A 21811-nucleotide genomic window follows, 5' to 3' on the forward strand; every position below is an offset into this window, starting at 1 on the left:
AATTGAGTAACAGTGATAATAATTAATCAATGGACTCAGTATGTAATCTCTATCATTTTTTTTATTTTTGTTAAAATAATAAATTGAAATTTTTTATTTCAATTATAAAAATTCGTACATATTTATAATGACGTACAAATATTCTGAATAATGCAAGAATCCTACAAATCTATTAGATAACTACCATAAATATAATATATATTTTTTAAATATATTTTAATACCCCTTCTTAAACTCAAAATATGATCGAACAAATTTGAATTTGTCAGAAGTGATAAAAAAGGGTATAGCCGAGATCTTCCACGAACGAACTTGAATTTGTCATTGACTGAAAGTGGTATAGTCGTCCACTGGGTCAGAGTCAAAAGCAGAACTCTCAACACCGTTAGAGTTGAAAACAGAACTCGCTCGCTCACTCACAACAAAACTAGAGTCGAAAACATGACTCATTCACTCTTAATGGAGTTAGAGTTGGAAATAGAACTCGCTCGCTTACAACAGAGCTAGAGTCGGAAACATGACTCCCTCGCTCTAAATAGAGTTAGAGTCGAAAACATGACTCTCAACGACATTAGAGTCGAAAGTAGACTCTGTCAGTTGAGTAGTAGAGACTGGGACCGTATGAAAATAACAACATGACCGTGAATAGAAGCAGATACATCAATAAAGTATAAAAATATATATGAGATATAACGGGTTATGGATGTACTCGGAGAGAATTTGGCTCTATTTCAATAATAAGAATTCATACATTCGTACAAATCATATGAACAATACAAGAATCTTACAAATCTCTTAAATAAGATAACTACAATAAATATAATATATATTTTCTAAATACATTTTAACATTTTTTAATTTGAGAAAATATATTATAGTATATAATAATAATAATTATTATTATTTAATAAAAGTGCATTCTAATATGTTTATTCTTGAAATAAAATATATTATACTAGATGTTATTATAGGATTTGCTATTAAAATATGTATTTATATATTCTCCGTCCGTCTCTAACGGTCACATTTACTTTTTGCGTCATTGTATTTAGTAATGAAAATATTCTTATATTTGTATAATTTTTTATACAAGTGTCATTCTATTAGTATTATAAGACACTAATGAAAGTATTTTAGTAATTTTTTTTTCTAATTTGTACTTTCTTTTGATATAATAACTAAGGCTAAATTGCACAAAACCTACGTATGGTTTCATAAAATTGTGTCAAATCCCCTATATTTTTAAAAAATTGCGTCAAACTCCATCGTGGTTTTATAAACACTGCATTTAACTCCTTCGGCGGTCCTTATTTAACGGTATTTAACTTAAATGCGCCAAAACTGCAAATAAATTTTAGAATATAAATTTCTAAACTCCTAAAATTAAAATATATTCAATTTTCTTATATTTAGCCTCAAAAATAGTAAATATACTAAAAAAATAGTTATTTTTATCGGGTTATAAGAGTTTATTATTATTATTATTTTTAGGCTAAATATAAAAAAATAAATATATTTATAATGTTAGGGTTTAGAAATTGAGATTATAAAATCTATTAGTAATTTTGGGCGCATTTAGGTCAAATATCCTTAAATAAGGACCGCGAAAGAGCTAGATGCAAAGTTTATGAAACCACTATGGAGTTTAATGCAATTTTAGAAGTAGAATGAATTTGGCGCAATTTCGTGAAACCACGTATAAATTATTGCAATTTTGCGTAATAATTAATATTCAAAAGATATACGGACTGTCTGGTCTTTTTATTACATTTTTTTTTTAATATATGTGGAATGGATAAATCTGTACATTAACCAAAGCGTGTAGACCAATTATGATAGTAATAATTCATTTTAGTAATATTAAAAGGAATTTGTTGAGTAATCATTACATACAAACACTCTATTTATGAATAATCACGTTTATTGTACTGTTATTGTTATCATATACAACTGTACCATCAACATTATCGCAAACAAACATGGTGCACTTTTTAAATTATTTATAATAAATAAATAATAAGTTAAAATGTGCTCATTCGTCCAAATTGAAATATTATTTTTATATATTCCGCTATAAAATATTACTCTCTCCATCCCATTTTGGATGTCTAGATCACTATAGACACGAGAATTTAAAATAAGTATAATTAATAGATAATTAAAAATGTATTAATAAAAATAATTATCTTATAATATAAATAATTATAGATTAAGATTAAAATAATTAATTAGTTTAATTAAAATTAAAAAAATTAAATTAGAAAATTTAAAATGAGATTAAAGTGTATAATCATTTTTTTAAAAAAAGAAAGTGACATAGAACGTTGGACGAACATAAACGACAATATGGACATGGTAGGTAGGACGGAGGGAATATTTTTTTACTATAACAAAAGTAATTATATACTAATAATAAAATAATCTTATCTTTTATCCAAATTACCAATATATCATACATACAATTAATAAATACAATACTATTATATCTTAATATAATATAATAATCCAAAAAATACTTTAGATGGAGACAAAGAGAGTATCTAATTTGATACTGTTTGTTTGTTTGGAGGATTGGATTTTGAGTTGGGATTTGAATAGTAAAAATTTTGAATTTGAATAGTTGTATGATGTGATATAAATAGGTGTTGATGTGATGTTTTGAATGTAAAATTAATTTTTAGTATAATATAAAAAATGAAAAATAGGTGTTTGATTTGATGTTTTTGGGGGGAAAAAATTGGATGAATAGTAAAAAAAAAATCCAATCCCTCAAACAAATTTAATCAAAGATAAAAATTGATGCGACTCCAAATAAGATACTGTTCTAGACAAATACTTTTAATTATTCATATGTATGTGTGACATCAAATAAGAGTGTATCTGTTTCGGAGTTTGGATTTTGGATTTGAATTTTTGAGGATTTTGAAGTATAAATTTTTAAGTTGCGTTTGTTTGGGGGTTTTGAATTTTGTAATATTTATGTTGGAAGAAATTATTAATTTAATAAAAAAAATAATATATTGATGTGATAGTTTGAATTAAATGGTATTTATATATAATTAATAAATATTTTAAAAATGATTGAAACGAAAGTTTGATATAATATTTTAAAAAATATGAATATATTCTATTATTAAATTATATTTGTTTATTTTGTGTGTATAAAGGTTGATTTGATAGAACAAATAAGAATATAGTCACCATCAATTTTACATACAGATTAAAAATTACTAAAATTTTAATAATAGCTGGCATTATTAGTTGTGTTGAGACATTTATATTCTTACTAAAAAAAATAATGGTATGTAATACTATGGTTGTAAATAAATGTAAAAGTAGAGATATTATTATATATATGTGTATAATGATTGATAGTTACTAAAAATGAAAAGATGAGTTTGAATTGAATAAATAAAAATATAAATATAAAACCTTAGAGGTGAACAGTATAATAATATTAGTATTATTGAGGTCATGATTATTATTTAAATTAGATACAAAATAAATTGTAAAGAAAGGTATAACAACTAAAATAAAACTTAGGTAGATTGGAACTTGAGCCAATTGAGTAAGTAGTTACCATTTAAAATAATATGAATTTTACACTTTTTATATATTTTTTTAAAAAATAAAATGTATTCAAATAATCTCGACTATTCAATTTTTGTGGCCCTACAACATCTACGGTTGTAATTTCTCAAGGATCAAAGGTCCTGGAGCGACTAAATTGACAGCCTTGCTAATATATTTGTTTTGAAGCCAGTAACGGCATTTTGTACTAATAATTATATTTTGGTTTATTCTTATAAAGTCCCTTAAAATAGTACTTTCCATTTAAATATCTTTTGCTACGAAAATAACCATATATATATATATATATATATAGATTTAGATCCCCAAATCGAAAATTTTCATTAATAATCACCCAAACCCACATATTTGGTCACAAATATATAGATTTATATTTGGTATTTTTTTTATGTCAGGTATGATGCAGAGGTTCATAAACAAGGAAGATGTATACTGCAATGATTTGTCATCAATGTATCCGATTGTAGTGTCCAATCAGAATAGTGGATCCACTGTGGGTACCACTGAGGGCCATGGACTTCTGATTTCAGTGCCAAATCAAAGTTTAGGAAAAGTGGTGCCTGTCGCCAATGGCTTGACTAACAACCAAGAGAAGAAGAACCTGGTCGTGAACGATGAAGCTGTATCGATGGTTCCACTTCCGGTAAAGCGGAATAAAAGAGCCGTAGAAGGTGAATTGGAACATGAGCATCATTTAATTAGTGAAAGGGAACGAAGAAAGAAGATGAAAAATATGTTTCATGATCTTGGTGATATGATCCCTCAACTTCCTCCAAGGGTAATTTTTTTTTTTTTTTTTTTTTTTCCGATCTTTTGGATATTTATTTATCATGGGTTATAGGATTGAAGTGCAATGGTATGAAGAACTTTGAGTAGATTCCATCATGGTATGCCAAGCTGCCTTGGATCTAGGGGGTGTGGATAAGACGAACATTTGAGATCTGTTTGTTAGTATTTGCTTCACATTGATCATCGTTATTTTATGGAAAATCGATTATAATCGATTTATGGTTTCAAAAGTCGGCATTATATTCCTTCGTGATATTGTCTTAGATTTTTTAAATATTGCAGAGAATTCTTAATTAAAAAAGGGATTTTGTGATATATTTTCGAAAAAACAAGGAAGTCTTATGCAATTTTTAAATCATAGAGGAGAATAATGCAGACTTTTTAAACGACAAGTTAATTATATGCAGTTTTACGTTATTTGTATTAGAGTGATTTAAGATATACCCATATACTCCAATTCTCGTAGTATATTAATTCTCCAACTATAGAGATCCACCAAATGTAGAGGTTCATGAACTCTTTGTAGTAAGTTCAAATTCTTTGTGTGTTATGTTTTATTTATTTATTCTTTTAATGATGTAAGAATTTGCATCTGCTATTTTTCGAGTGTTTTCTAAATAAATCTTTTTTCAAACCTAATAACATGCAAATAGGCTCGACAAGACAAGTCTTACTTGATGAATCATATTTCATTTCTTTGTTTGATAGATTATTTTATAATAATTTTTTCTTTAGATATTTATAGCATAGCTGTTGACAATAATCGATAATTTGTAGGAGAATTTTTTAATTTAAGTAATGAAATCAAATTTTTTTATTTAATATTCTTATATTTGGTAAGTACCAAACAATTAATATTATAATAATAACCCTCTCTTGTAATAATTATATTTTATTTATTCTTAGTATAGATTTATTTTTTTTTTCAATTGTGTCACATCTCTTATCATATCTCTTATTCTATTGTAAAAATAAATCATAGTATTATTTTGAATAATATGTTAGTATAGATTTGCATTACAATAATTAGAAGCATTATATATTTTTGATTATCTGAATAATTAATCATATACGATGAATTACTTAAAATTTCAATTATTATTATTATTATTATTTACTTGTATTACTATTAATTTAAAATATTAATTATTATAATGCCTCAAAATTAATGGGTGTACATGTTCGGTTTGTTTTTGTGTTCCTATTGCCTTTGTGTTTTAAGAGTGGTTTATCTTGTGTTACAAGGGAATGAATATTATATTTTTTTGACAAGTAAGCTAATTTTACAGTCATAAAACAAAAAACATTATTAAGGCAAAGAGATATTCTATTCCCAAGAGGGTAATTTCATAGTTCTGTAATTGTATGAAGAGAAAATCAACACATACAAACAATTAACTAATCATGATAATGAGGTGTGGAATTATTATGTATTACGTTTGTTTGCAGGCAGACAAAGTGAGAATAATAGATGAAGCAGTGGCGTACATACGGAAGATGCAGGAAGTCCTCCACAATCTGGAGAAGAAAAAGCTGGAAGAAGGTGAGAAGCAGAAGATGATAAAATCTGAATCTGAATCTGAATCCAGGATGATGAATTGCGCAGCAACAGTAGGTTTGAAGACGTGGGCATCTCCGAATGTGGTACTGACCGTTGCTGGAAATGAGGCACACTTGAGCATCTACTACCCCCGCACCAACCCCTACCCCTACCCCAAACCCCAACTGCTAACTGTTGTCTGCTTCCTCCTGCACAAGTACAACCTCTATCCGCTCTTTGCAAACATCAACACTACTGTCTGGGGGCGCATGCTCTTTTTCCATCTCCAGGTATCTAAATCTAATTGCTACTTTTATTTTTATTTTCTTTCTTAGTTATTATATATGTTTTTCTTAATCTTATCATGGGAATGGGATTTGCAGGCAATTGGAGTTCCAGATCACTTCCCTGCAGAGTCGCTTCTACTTGTGGAAGAAATTTACAAACAGGCTGCTTCTGATATCGTGGCCTGGATTAGTGCTTAATTACTTAAGATTTCTCTTTTTTATTTTTTTAGTTTAAGCGTCGAAGTTTCTATTGTTATTTCAAATTAAGTATGACTGTTTATTTATGCCGGACAACTATTGATGGTAGGAAAAAATAGTTTGGTCGTACATTTTGAACATTGAAGCTGCTAGTTTTCATATTGTCTATCAAATCAAATTTAGTACAATCTATCACCATCAATATATTGTTTTTATTTGAATTTACGTATGGATATTAGGATTTGCTTGTTTTTATTTTCATATGCTTTTCTTACTATAAAAAAGATATATGATTTTTTGTTATCTTGAAAAAGAAAAATATCATTCAGAGCACAAGCAACGGCCAAGTCTCCATTTAATCACCTTTCGCCAACGTGTCAAGGGTCTTCCAGCATATCAAGGTAGCTTCCGAGCCGTTTTTTATTGCTTCTCCCCTCTTGTCTTCCCTCCACTGCCATTCCCAATCCTCCGATCAGCTAATTCCTCCACAAATATTTGGGCTTAATTCTTCCGCCGATCCTAACTGCTCAGCACGCTGCTTCTTTTGCCCATGGTCTATTGCTTCCTAGGTCGCTGCCTCTTCTCAACTTGGGCCTCGTCTTACTTATTTGGGCTCGTCCACCAAACTATTTTCCTAGCCCAACATATTGTCCCCCTCCAAAAATAGGGAAAAAAATACAATATCAATTTTATCGTATTTCTAGATATGATAGGACGAAGACCACTGCCGCCGCACTGCCCAATATAGGGGAAAATATCACCTCAAGTCTCCCCAACTCTTCAAATTTTATTTTCATAACTTCCCACTCTTTCCATAAAACAACCGGGGCTTTTGAGAAGTTACCCAATACGTAGTCTTCTTCCCTCTACTTCCTCTTAGCTCTCCTCCTCTCATGGTTTCTGGAAAATCATCATCATCCGGCAGAAATTCTCCATACCAGGGCTCTGCCCCTCATTTGTCTATTTTGCCGCAATCTCTGCGCAACCATCTGCCACTTTCGGTGGGAGATCCACCTCCCCCCCCCCCCTTGAGATTTCTCCTTGTCAAAGACTTCTTCCCTTGGCAAAGGATAATGTTGATGCTGCTTCCCAGAAGGATTTCATTCTTGCGGCAGGTAACCTTCCGCTCACGTAACCGTGGTTGAATATTGATGCTTTCTCATATAGGTTTTTATATATTCTTAGTAACTTCACTAGTTTGGCCCATTGGTAGATAGATTAGCACCCCATTTCGGCCGTAGCTGGCGGAATTTAGGAATTCATGATATGATTTCTCTGTATGCTTATTATCTTCCCTGCGACAGTGAACTTATTAGGAGGGCTTTACTCTATTTTTAGGTTTCTCGATTGAATGTATTTTTTTTCTTTTTGGCATTCTAAGCCCCACAGTCCTCGATGTTGCTGTAATTTTAGGACGGCCTGTGAAAGGCTTAGAACCTCCACTTATAGCTTCCGAGATTTCTTCCTCCCTTGAATTCCCACGGCCGTATAATTACAAAACCACTTCAAATCAATTCATGATTCAAAACACATTGTTTGGTGATGTCGAGTCATCCAAGAATAATGCATTGTTTGGTTCAACAAGTAATTTGCTTGTTTTTCTTCTAAGGGGGTTGTTAGAGAAGCTGAACCAATTATGCAGACTATTATATTTAGGCAAATGATAACTCCAAACAACAATATATTTTTCGCTTAACAAATTTGTGTATTACTTGAACTTTTATGTAAAAACCATCACAATATCTTATTTATGGCATACTTTATTGATTTGCTTTGCTTGGCATATCCAAAGCCTGTTTGTTGAAATTATTAACATTTTTGGCATGTTTAAGCGATGTTTCTAGACCAGAAAAGCTAAGTGCTAAAAGTCAAGCGACGGCACTCTGACTTGGCAAGAGACGCTCTTACCACTTGCGCCAATGGTAGCGACCAGACATTCGTTGTTGCAGAAGCGAGATTGGACTACTCCAAATTGACTAAGTGTTGATCTCTTAGCGGTCAATCCATTTCACTACCAGTCAGCTACGGTAGCATATTTTGAGTTGCGCTGATGCCCTCCAGCCATCTAGGCAGGCGAGGAAGATTTGCGCCCTTACATTCTGAAGCGAGTGAAGCGGCAATCAGGGATTTATGGCTGGTGCAACTACTACAACAGATTAAGTGCCATCAACCGCCTAACTGCCCAGCAGTTTCAATTGTCGTTCAATTGTTCTCCAATTTCCGATCTCACAGACCTATAAATAGGGATATATACCATCTGTAGCATATTATCACCACAAGATTCATTACTTTCAATCCTAGTTTTTCTGCAGATTTTAGTGCTTTCCAAGAGTTCTCTAGATAGCAATAGCCAAGGGAGTTAAGATCTTCTCCTCCTCTAGCCGCAATAGTTTACTGTTTTGGTTCAGAACTTTGATTATTGCTTTTGTAATGTAGGATCTTTATTGTTTTCTTAGTTATTAATGAAATATCAAGATTTTTTCATATTCACTTCCACCCATGCTTTATATTTGTGTCAAAATGTTATGATTAGAATTCTATTTCCCTATGGAAGAACAGAGAAGAATCGACTATCTAAGTCTAGTTTTGTGTCGTATTCATTAACAAATTCTAGGTAGTCCAATGTAGTTAAGTACGTAGGAACCTTGTCGACCTTCTTAGCTATTGTTCTAAATTCAATTCTGATTAAAGAAAGGTAACATAAGGGTAAAGCGATTAATGAAACAGAGATTAGGATAATTAATAAGGCATATGCGTTGGTCTATTGGGTCACTGAAATTTATTGTAACAGTATAATTTCTTACTTATAATATTATGATTCTGGGTGCCATTGAAGTTTTTCTGTAAATCCCTTAAGATCAAGTACCAGCGAAGTCAGTTTCTGTGTTAATCATTTTATGCAATTACATTTACTTATTCTATCATTACGTGTTATAATATATGTTTTTCTTACTCATTATCATCATTTGTTTATTACATCATTGAGAACGTAGCCATCTAATAACATACATATCAGAAAACATTACTTAGTCTTCCTTATTGCTCACCTAATGACAATCATGGATGTATATAGTCCGCTCCCTTCATCCGCTCGCCCTTACTCGCCACCACTCTCACTGCACTCATTGTCGCATAGTGCCTCCACTAAATCTCACACCACCCGCTCACCATTACTCGCTTTACTTTAAATATTGTATTAGTTCAACTCTTTGGCTCCCTCACGAGCGAGCCAGCCTTACTGTTTTTTCACGGCACTCAATTTGTATGAAATTCTTATTAAATTTTACGACTTAAAATCCCTATGTTCGACCTGAAAACTCACTAGTAAAAAGACTATAAATAATTTTGATAATGTGATTCAGGGTCTACAAATTCATTTACATTATCTATATTTGAACATGTCCAATAAAGCACACTTCACTCAAGAAACTCCAAAATAAGTTCCCTGTTTTAATTTCTAAAATAAAAAAATTTGCAGACCAAGGAAATAATGCCGCTCCTCTTTTTGGAAAATTTACCAGAGAACGGACAATGACCAACCAAGAAAACAATGCCGCCCCTGCCACCGATGTCTCGGCTTTCCAGACTATTGTTGGGACATCTTCCAACTTTGCCACATCTGCATTTTTGCAGAAGATGCCGCTTCATGTTACACTGAGCCTAGCCGTCCCATATCATGACGACTTCTAACGAGCAGACTATTAGGACGCTGACAAGTATCCAGCAGGGGATGGCTGGAATGCAGGTGTACCTTGCTCAGGTTGAGCAGGCTCAGGCCGCCTAGGCTGCATTCATCGTTGCTCAAGCAACCTAAGCCGCTCGCACCGCTGCAAATTCTGCTACCTCTACCACCACCTACCGTTGAGCCCCATCAGAGGCAAATTCAGGGACACAGGGCTGCTGATTGCCCAATTGCTGAAATTCTCATGGATATTCACTATCATTTCCTAATGAATAATACTTTAATTAGCATTTATGTGCCCAGAGGCTCTGGCAACTATGAGGTGAAGCAAGCGCTGGTAGGCCTGGCCAGCCAGAGTCCATTCTATGGGCTGCTTAAAGAAAGCCTTTATGAGCATCTTCAGAACTTTAACAGGATCGCGGCCACCTTCAAAACCCATGGCATTACGGAGGATACTGCCAAGCTAATTTTGTTTCCCTTCACTTTACCAGGTGAAGCCAGGAAGTGGTTCGAATCGCTCTACCCAATTCCTAGAACATTCAAAGAAGCAGCACAAGCCATCGTCAGCAAATATCATCATGTATCTAAGACCATCAGTCACCGGAACAAACTTCTCAACTTCAAGAAGGCTGCAGATGAGACCCTGTCCAAGGCTTGGAGTCACTACAAGCAGCTGCTCCGCAATTCCCTCACCATGAGACTCCTGACTTCATGGAGCTCCAGATCTTCTATTCAAGGATCGCTCATGAGTTATGGATGTCTCTGGATGCGGAAACGGGTAGTTTGCTCATGGGACAATGTACCTCTGAAACTAGGGCCTTGATAGTAAAAATTGCGGCCAATCGAACAAGCTGGCCGAAAGCAAGCAGACCAGAGCCATCCAGGGGTCTATACCAGGTTCCTGCTACTATTTCACAAGACATGCGGATAGACAATCTGTCTGTCCAGATCAAAGAGCTAGCTAAGCTAGTGAAACAGGATTTATCTGGTAATAAAATAAATAGGTATTCAATGAAGTCGTGGCCACTGATGAGTGCGTTTATGTTGACTAATCTAGTCTGCAGGTTGCTGAGAGCTCAGCTGAGTAGACTCAGAACCCAGTGGAGATCTTTTACATGGCAAATAAAAATCTTCCTCAGTACCAGGAGTTCCAGAAGGGGCAACCCCAAAGGCCTACCAATCCGCGCCCTCAACAACAATTTTATTAGCCACAATAGTTCACTGTGCCACAATATTATCAGGGGGATACTATCCGCAACAACCTTATTATCAGACCCTCAACCTTCTGCAGTAGGCACATGTCTTTGCCTAGCCTCCCACAACGACAAGTCAGCCGCTGAGTTTGGAGAAATTATGAAGAAATACCGAGCGGGCAAATCAGGAGTTCTAGAGGAATACATCTGCCTCGATCAAAATGCTGGAGATCCAAGTCGGGCAGATAGCTGAAGCGATAAAGCTAAAGCAGAAAGGAACACTGCCTGGGATAGTCGAGATAGTACCGAACCAAGTGAAAGATGTAAAAAAAAGGGGAGGAAAGCGAACAACATTGCCACCACTGCCAGATAGAGGTATTAATCATTTTTCGTCTCATATTGTTTGAAATACATTACCTATAGATGAGGATAATAATCAAGCACCAAACGAGGGTGTTTCTCCACTTAAGCCACGAGTGACGCAAGCCGCTCGAATGCCAATTCAGATAAAGAAAAGCCGACCCAAGCGATAGCTAGGGCCCTCTTTCCAGCAAGGTTTAGAAATAAGGACAATTCCAAGGAGTTTCAAAAGTTTGTACACATTTTCCATAGTCTTAAAATCACTATTCCATTTGTTGATATTTTGCTGCAGATGCCACAATACGCTAAGTTTATAAAGGATATAATCAATAAAAAACGAACAATTCCTTAAGTGGATGCAACGGTGTAGCTGGAGGGTGTGCGCAACACCATGTTTTCAGAGGAGCTACCTAAGAAAATCAGTGATCTTGGAAGTTTTATCATTATTTGTACTATAGGGAATCTGAAACCGATTAGGGCATCGTGCGACTTAGGAGCTAGTATCAATCTTATGCCTTTTTTTCATTTTTTAGTAAATTAGGGCTTTATGAACTTGAGCCATGTAGAACTGTAATTTAACTTGCCGACAAATTAATAAGACTCTCGGAAGGGATTATTTATGATGTACTGGTGAAAGTAAATAAATTTATCTTCCCTGCAGATTTCATAATAATGGAAATAAGCGAATACTGAGAAATTCTAATAATTTTGGGAAGAAATTTCCTTGCCACCACTCAAGCTAACATCAATGTCACCGAAGGCAAAATTACATTGAGCATCGGTGGAGATAAAGTCACATTTTCTATGAACAACGCATTACGCCAACCTCAGGAAGAAAACTATGATTTTATCGATGAATTTAATGAATTAACTTCCCTAGAGAATAGTTTAGCCTTAGAATTTCTTGAAAAAATTTCAGAGAAGGATTCGCTCAAGCTGGAGCAGCTAGAGGACTCAAATGAACGGAGCGACAACTCACATGTTCCCACTAAGTCCGTAGATCAAGCGAAACGAGAGCCAGAGAGTGAATCCAACAGAAGAGAGGAGTTGAAGAAACTGCCGGAGCACCTGAAGTATGTATTTCTTGGCCCGAAAGAGATTACCCGCTGATAATCTCCATCTCGCTCATGCTGGACCAAGAGGCTCAACTCCTATCCCTTCTCAAGAAAAGGAAGATGATGTTTGTATGGAAGATCTCAGACATTGAAAGAATCAGCCCATCGGTCTGTATGCACCATATTAGACTAGATGCTGAAGCGTAGCCGTGCAGACAGCCTCAGCAATACCTTAACGAAAATATGTAATAAATTGTAAAAAAATGTAATTAAGCTTTTTGATGCATTTATCATCTATCCTATTAGTTACATCCAGTGGGTCAACCCAACTAAGGTGGTCCCCAAGAAATAAGGGTTTTTCGAACAAACAAGCGACAATTGGGAGGTTTTCAGGACAAGACCAGTAATGGGATGAAGAGTTTGTATCTATTATAGAAGGCTCAATACAGCGACGAAGAAAGATAACTTCCCGTTCTCATTTCTTGATCAATGCCTTAAGAAGCTTACATGTCACAAATACTACTATTTACGGGATGGCTACTCAGGCTACCACCAAATTCCCATCAAGACGGAGGACTACGAAAAAAACTACTTTTACTTATCTATATGGTACTTTCGCTTATAGAAGGATGCCTTTCGGGCTCTGCAACGCCTCAAAGACCTTCTAGTGATTCATGTACCACATTTTCAGTGATCTCTTCGACTCCTACATTGAAGTATTCATTGATGACTTTTCAGTCTATGGAAAGACCTTTTTTAGATGCCTGAGTAATTTGGATAAAGTGCTGCTCCGCTGCATTGAGACTAATTTCGTATTGAATTGGGCAAAGTTCCATTTTAATGGTAACTTAAGAAATTGTTCTTGGCCATAAGATCTCGCTCACCGTAATAGAGGTAAACAAATCAAAAGTTAGTGTAATCAAAAGAATGTCAGCACCGTCGAATAAGAAAGGAGTACAAAGTTTCCTTGGCCACGATAGTTTCTACCATCGTTTCATCAAACCGTTCACCGTGCTACTATGCAAGGATGCTAAATTTGAGTGGTCGAGCGAGTGTGAGGAGACTTTCCCGATTCTAAAGAAGAAACTCACCACTGCTCCTATCATTTTGGCACCAGTGTGGAGCGAGCCATTCAAGCTGATGACGGACGCAAGAGACTATGCCGTCGGCGTTGTACTGGGACAGAAGGTGGATTCCAAGCTGAATGTCATTTATTATGCCAGTAGGGCGCTGGACTCCGCTCAAAGATATTACAGTACGATTGAGAAGGATTTGCTAGCCACTGTATTTGCTTTCGAGAAATTCAGATAGTATCTCATTGTGAAGAAGACCATAGTTCATACAGACCATGCAACAATCAAATATTTGATGGAGAAGAAGGAGAGTAAGGCCCGTTTGATTTGCTGGGTTCTTTTACTCCAAGAATTTAATATAGAGATCAAAAATCGAAAAAGAAAAGAAAATTTTGTCGCTTATCATTTAAGCAGACTTCGACAACCGGAGGACACGTCCTTAAGTAATAATGATTCTTTTCCTGATGAGAAATTGCTCCTTAGAAGGGTAAGGAGCCATGGTTTACAGACCTGTCAAATTTCTTGGCCACAGGACAGTTTCCCGCTCACACAGTTTTAGGCGAAAAGAAGAGTCTTCTTAGCTTGGAAAAGGATTATTTTTGGGATGAACCCCATTTTTTAACATTGACTCTAATGGGATTATGCGTCACTGTGTAGCAAAATCAGAAATCCAGCTGATCTTGATGAATGTCATGGATCCCATGTAGGAGGGCATTTTGCTGGCCAGTGTACAATGGCCAAAGTTTTGTAGTCTGGCTTCTTTTGGCCAACCTTACAGAAAGATACTGATACCTTGCCAAGGCTTGCGACAAGTGTGAAATATTAGGCTCTATCTCGAAGCGAGATGAGATGCCTCAGACTATAATTTTGTTTTTGGAATTATTCGACGTGTGGGGAATATATTTTTTGGGACCTTTTCCGAATTCAAATAGAAAGCAATATATCCTAGTGGTGGTGGATTATGTGAGTAAATGGGTTGAAGCGCAAGCGTTCCTACTAATGATTCTCGCTCTATGATCCGCTTCCTAAAGTACACTATTTTTTCGAGATTCGGGGTTCCAAGGACTATCATAAGCGATGAAGGCACCCATTTCGTGAATAAGGCACTACAATCTTGCCTTCAACAGTATGGGGTTCGCCAGTATCTAACTACTCTTTATCACATACAAACAAGCAGTCAGGTGGAAGTTTCTAATAGAGAATCAAGCATATTCTCTAGACCACAGTCAAAAAGAGTCGCAAGAACTAGGCTGAAAAATTAAATGATGCAATGTGGGCATACAAAACAGCCTTCAAGACGTCAATTGGGATGTCACCATATCGGTTGGTATATGGAAAAGCATGCCACCTTCCGCTGGAACTCGAACATCGTGCATACTGGGCCATCAAGTATTTGAAATTTGATTTATTGCAAGCCCAGCAGAAGCACAAAGAGCAATTACTTGATCTAACCAAGTTCCGGTATCTTGCATATAAAGTGCAAAGATTTACAAAGAAAGGATGAATTTCTATCACGATAGGAAGTTGAAGAAGAAAGAATTCATTTAGGGATCTTAGGTCTTACTGTATGATTCTAGGCTTCACTTGTTCCTAGGAAAGTTGAAATCTAGGTGGACTGGGTGTATGATGTCAGACAAGTTCTGCGAAACGGAGTCATAAGAATTAGTGATGTGGATAACCCGGGGGAAAGCGATTCCTGCCTAGTCAATGGAGCAAGACTGAAACTGTATATCGAAGGGTTTATATTGCAGTAGGCTGAAGTTCAGAAGCTCACTCCGTGATAAGAACTTAACTAAAATCCAGAATTTCCTAATCTTATATCCGCCAAAAGTTTTACTTGATTTCTTTAATCGCATTCCTAGTTAAAATTTTATCATTTTCTTAGTAGCAGTTTACTGCTTTTGTAATTAGATTTTATTGTTTTTATAGAGTATTATTTTCTTGGTTTCGTAGTTAGTTTACCGCTTTCACATAGGAAAAGAATTATCATTTTCCTAAGTAGTTTATTGCTTTCACTAAAATTTAATTGTTTTTTATCGCTTTTCTAGAGTAACGTAGGTAGAATTTTTAACTTCTAACTTGAGTCTGACCCAAGTCAGCCCTCACTTCACTCGTTTCACCCTGATACATGCTGGAGGAGTGTTACCACTCACCCAATACAGTTTGTCCAATAGCTTATTTGTCATACTTAGGATAAATTAGAAGTATTGCTTTAACCGCTCACCAGTCCAATATCCCGCCCTTAAGCCTTTATATTAATATCATAATACTGGACTAACTAGAGGCTGAATTGTCCGTCGCTTACGTCACTCTTTAAGTGAGCGATGACCTCTCCACTATAATACCCCCTCACTCAGTCATTGCCACTTTTACCGTAGAGTAACTTCTTCAGTACGCTAAAGAGAAACCGCTGGAGTGTTCTATTTCGTTGCGAGAGGAATAAATAAGGCTCAAATAAGTGAGATTTAGGATATTTCTACATGTTTTACTTGATTTTTTATCCGTTTTGAAACTAATGTTGCAGGTTCGAGATTTACTAAGATGTGCTCTATTTTTCTTTATGAAGTACTAAAAAGCCCTAGGCTATCTAAGCCATCACCACAGGTCCAAGCGACATAAATCGAAGTATGAATGAATAATTTGAAAAAGTTGAAGCGTGATTGAAGGAGAGTTTATAGGATACTTTCCACGGATGGGATGAGAGTGGTAGAAAGAAGCTCTGGTGAATTGGTTGAACGAGTGCCACCAGAAGATTGCTACTAGCGAAGGAGATTTCTTGAATTGACTGAGAATTGGAGCGAGCTTAGGAGGCTGAAATCCGTTGAGTTCAGAAAGTACATCCTAGTGTTCTCAGAGGATTACTTGAGATTTGAGTATACATACAAGAATGACCAGAGGTATCTAGTAAGCGATTGGTGGTTGAGCTATAAGAGACTAAAGGATTTCAGTAAGAGATAAATCGAGCAGGAGTTCGCTCATTAAGCCACTACAGAAAAGTTGAAGGCCTTTCGTTCGGAGAATATATCAAGGAAGGACGTTGCCAATGAAGCAAAGGCAGTACTGGCTGCCAAGCAATACAATTCAGTTCACTTTTTGAACTTGGAAGCATGGACGGCCTACGAAATGACAAAGGCCATGGGAATCCTCTACGAGAGAGGATTCACCACCAAAAATATCTCAGGCCCGCTCACTGAATGTATAAAGGAGCAGGACCTGACATAGTTGATTCAAAATCCCAAGGATACAGTGGATGTATCACTAGTGAAGGAATTCTACGCCAACATGAGCCAAGCCGAGAGTCACAGGAGCATCTACGTTTAAGGGAAATAGATGGACTACTCGGTGAGGCAAATCAACCGAGTCCTGGGATGGCCATTTCGATACTCATCCCAAGAGATAAAGAATAAGTTGAATGTAGCGGAGAGCTACAGCTCGCTCTACAGGACCTTCGCCACCACCCCCGAATTCGAAAAGCAAAATTTGAAGTTTGGGTTGGTGGACGACGACAAGAAAAAATGGGTGAAATGGTCACTGAGTAGGATTATGATAACCTCGCACACGACTGACATCAGGCCCGAATATATGGTCATGTGCATTCAATTTTTGAGGAAAACGCTAACATCGACATGGGCGCCATCATCTGCATAAACATCTAGGCGCGAAAGAAGATTGATAGGATGTTGGGTCATGGTACCCTGATAACAGAGCTATGCAGATGCACGGGATTCAGGGCGTGTTTGACAATTAGTTGATAGTTGTTAGCTGTTAGCTGATTCAATTAGCTGATAGCTGTTAGCTGATTCAATTAGCTAGTTTGACTAGCTGATTCGATTAGTTGTTTGTATTAAAATGTTTGGTAAAACAACTGTTTGATATTTGTTGTTTGTACGTAAAATGACAATTGAGGATATTTCTATTTTATTTTTGTTTTTGATATATTCAATTATGTTCTTTTGAGTTTAGAATGTTTAGAATTTTTTGTTATTAGTTATTGAAAATTGTAAAAGTGTTATAAAAGTATTTATTTTTATTAGAGTTAGATTTTAAAAAATAATATATTTTTATTAAAATATATAAATAGTTTTTTCTATTAAAAATGATGTAAAATATAAAATAATAAATTTTTCGTGTATATATTTATTATGTTAGTTATCGATTAGTTCATTATATTTATAATTTTCAATAAATTTAATTTATTTAATTTATTTTTAGTATAAATTTTATATAATGTAATTTTAATATAAAAATAAATTATTAATATTTATATTTTATATTTTATGTTGATTTTAATAAATTTATATATTTTACCATTAAAATAATTTATATATAAAAATTAATTATTTTAAATTTATAAAAGTAAAACTATATTATAATAAAATATTCTAATATAATCAAAAATATATTTATTTGTGTAAAATGCATAATAAATTTTTAAGGGCATATAAGGAATAAAAATTTTTTTACAGAAAAAACTATTTCAAAACGCTGGGTAAATTAGCTTTTCAGAAATTAGCTTTTTGGGTCCAAAAAGCTATTCCAAAAAGCTAATTTACCAAACACCTAAATTAGCTTTTTGACTGGTCAAACTGCTAAAAGTTGTTCAATAAGCTAAAAGCTCTTCAATAAGCTATTTGCCAAACACCCTCTCAATCTGCCCACTCTAGCCCCTGAGCTTTAATGAAACCGTTGTTGCCAATGGTGTTTCACAAGAATTGGCTGGAGTCGAAGGGGTTTAGCCTGATCCCCAAGGAGAAGAAAAAAAAGAAGAAAGCGACAGCTCGTCCCCCCCCCCCCCCCCCCCCCCCCCCCCGGCACCAAAGAAGAAGGTGAAAGTAATTGAGGAAGAAATTGCGGAGGGTGAGGAAAAAAGAGAGACTGCATCGGAGGCTGAAGAAGAAGGGGCCGCCACTGATTGCGATTCAGAAATGACAGTCTCCGAGGAAGCCACTGCAGCTGAGGAAGATGAGATTGATTCTCTCTTCACTCAGGAGACCAAGGAGCGAAGGGAAAAATGTTCGGCGAGAAGGAGGCCCGGAGCGATAAGGGAGGAAAAGGCCCGAAGAAGGCCATTGGAGAGAAGAGGAAAGAAGACTCGGCTCTTAAGCCAGCTGTGAGGATACAGATGGTGAAAATGGCACTAAAGAACTCACCTCGGAAGCTGACTAAGAAGGAAAAAGGGAAGGGTAAGACGGTGAAGGAGAAAAGCAAATCAGATGAGATCCTTTTTTCTCGCTAAAGGAAGGGGATCACAGTTAGAGAGCCCACCGACAAACCCGAGCAACCCTTGCCAGTGAGCCAACCGCGTAAAGCGACACCACTCTGTCAACTCAGTCCAACTGGTGATGAACCTACTCTATTCCACCAGCAGGGGGTAGGTAAGCCAACTGCTGCTGGAACACCTGGCGATGAACCTATTCCCGTTAACTAGCTGGGAGTTGGCGAGCCAATTGTTGTTGGAACAGAGAAGGAACGAGAGACTATGATCACATAAGAAACAATCGGTGGCATAGACATAAATGGGAATCATTCAAGATTATGCCGCGGAGGTCCCCATTGTTGCAACCACTGAATATGCAGATGAAACTAACTGGGTCAAGGCAATAAAAATGTTGCTGCCTATTTTATAGGTGTCTTCCGAAACAACAGAGCCAACAACTCTGGGGCAGTGGAAGATGAACCTATGCCATACAGCCCCCCAGACACCAACAGAGATATCCACACCGGCAAAAGCTCCGACTCCATTCTTAGCTAAATCTGACAAAACTATTATTGATAAAGAGGAATGGCAATTGAATGAGCGACAGGCTCGGTTTCTCGCAGAGATGTAAAAACTAGAACAAAAGCGGCAGCACGAGCGGATTAAGAAAAGGAAGATGAAGGTGTAGGCCAAGCAGCTCAGATGGTGAAGGCCGCTAACCCAACTCCAGCTGCAATTCATAAAAGATTTCGAAGCAAAGAAGGCAGCACAATAGTAGTATGAGGCAATGAGGCAGTTAGTATTTTAGAGGGATGTCACCCTTAAGCCAAAACCCAATTATCTAAAGGAAGAGCCAGAGCCGGTAGACATCAGTTCTGCACCCAAGCGACAATCACCATCACCCGCTGAGGCAAGCACTTTTTCCCCTCACGTAGCTTTTAAATTAATCGAAAGACAACTGGATGACCTCGATGTAGCTTTGATTAGCCAATACATATTGTTGCAATCAAAATCTGGAGACATTACTTGTACCGTGAACGTTGGGAGATCTATACCGATCACAAGAGTCTGAAATATTTCTTCATTCATAAAGAATTGAATATGAGACAACAAAGATGGTTAGAACTTGTGAAAGACTATGACTGTGTGATCAACTATCATCATGGTAAAGCTAATGTTGTGGCATACACATTGAGTCGAAAATCAGTAGAAAGAATGGCAGCTATGACTTTAATTCAGAAACCTGAACTCCATGTCCTACAGAGGATGAACATCGAACTTATTGAACCTGGACTTGTAACAGCAAAACTTGCAGCTTTAACACTCAGACCGACATTGCTAGATCGAATTCACACAGGGCAACAACATGACGAGTATTCTACTAAGGTGAAGAAGGATATCACTTTAGGTGAACCTTCTGATTTCCAGTTGACAGAGAATGACGTACTCCGATACAAGAACCGGTTATATGTCCCAGATACTGATAAAATTCGTGAAGATGTGATGGTTGAAGCACATTTGACACCTTATTCTGTACATCCAGGAGCCACTAAAATGTATAGGGACTTGAAATTGCATTATTGGTGGCCAGGTATGAAAAAGGACATTGCTCGATATGTAGAACAATGTTTGACTTGCAGCAGATCAAAGCATAACATCAGAGACTAGTATGGAACTTTACAGCCCTTGTTTATTCCAGAGTGGAAATAGGAGAGTATTAGAATGGATTTTGTTACAGGGTTTCCCAAGACAGTCAAGGGTTATGATGCAGTCTGGGTAATTGTTGATAGATTGACTAAATCAGCTCATTTTCTACCGATCTGCACTACATATTCTATGGACCGTTATGCTCAGATATATATACAAGAAATTGTTGGACTTCATGGTGTACCCTTTACTATCATTTCAGACAGAGACTCCAGATTTTTATCTAATTTCTGGAGGAGTTTGCATAAAGCATTAGGGACTCAGTTATCTTTCAGCACTGCATACCATCCACAAACAGATGGACAGTCAGAGAGAACGATACAAATTTTGGAAGATATGCTCAGAGCTTGTGTGTTAGATTTCCAAGGTCAGTGGAGCAAATTCTTGCCTTTGATTGAGTTTTCTTACACTAACAGTTATCAGTCTACTATCGCAATGGCACCATATGAAGTACTGTATGGTAGAAAGTGTCGATCTCTAGTACATTGGGATGAAGTTGGGGAACAAAAATTTTTGGGTCCAGATTTGATTCGAGAAATGAGTGAAATTGTAGTGCAAATTTGGGAAAGAATGAAAGTTGCTCAAAGCCGACAAAAGAGTCATGCTGATAAAAGAAAAAGAAAACTAGAGTTTGAAGTGGGTGATCAGGTATTTCTAAAAGTTTCTCCAATGAAAGGGGTAAATGTGGTTCGGCAAGAAAGGAAAGCTTAGTCCAAGATACGTAGGTCCATTCTCCATTACTGAAAGAATTGGTAAAGTGGCTTACAAACTTTATTTGCCTACATCCATGTTTCAAATACACAATGTGTTTCATGTATCAGCATTAAGGAAGTACATAGCAGATCCATTATATGTTTTGAAAGTGAACCTATAGAGCTAAAATCAGACCTGAGTTATGGAGAAGTTCCAGTAGAAATTCTTATGAGAGAAATGAAACAACTTAGAAATAAAGAGATTTTACTAATCAAAGTACTATGGAGAAATCAGTCAGTAGAAGAAGCTACTTGGGGAAAAAGAGGATGAAATGAGATCTAAGTACCCAGAACTCTTCAGGTAAGTTAAATTTCGAGGACAAAATTTTTATAAGGAATGGAGGATGTGATACCCGAGTTTCTCACTACTCATTGGCCAATATATAT

General features: G+C 36.0%; 1 protein-coding gene across 1 annotated transcript; it reads left to right on the plus strand.

Annotated features, from left to right (window-relative positions):
- Positions 1 to 4190: 4190 nt before the first annotated feature.
- On the plus strand, positions 4191 to 6528 carry LOC127252680 (transcription factor bHLH95-like). Its single transcript, XM_051276961.1, has 3 exons — positions 4191 to 4369; positions 5830 to 6210; positions 6304 to 6528. Exons 1-3 carry the CDS (start codon positions 4220 to 4222, stop codon positions 6403 to 6405), a joined length of 633 nt encoding a protein of 210 aa, XP_051132918.1. The 5' UTR covers positions 4191 to 4219; the 3' UTR covers positions 6406 to 6528.
- Positions 6529 to 21811: the final 15283 nt, after the last annotated feature.

Source organism: Andrographis paniculata, unplaced genomic scaffold (genome assembly GCF_009805555.1).
Source record: "Andrographis paniculata isolate CXL003 unplaced genomic scaffold, ASM980555v1 Contig46END, whole genome shotgun sequence".
In the NCBI taxonomy this organism is placed as follows: Eukaryota; Viridiplantae; Streptophyta; class Magnoliopsida; order Lamiales; family Acanthaceae; genus Andrographis; species Andrographis paniculata.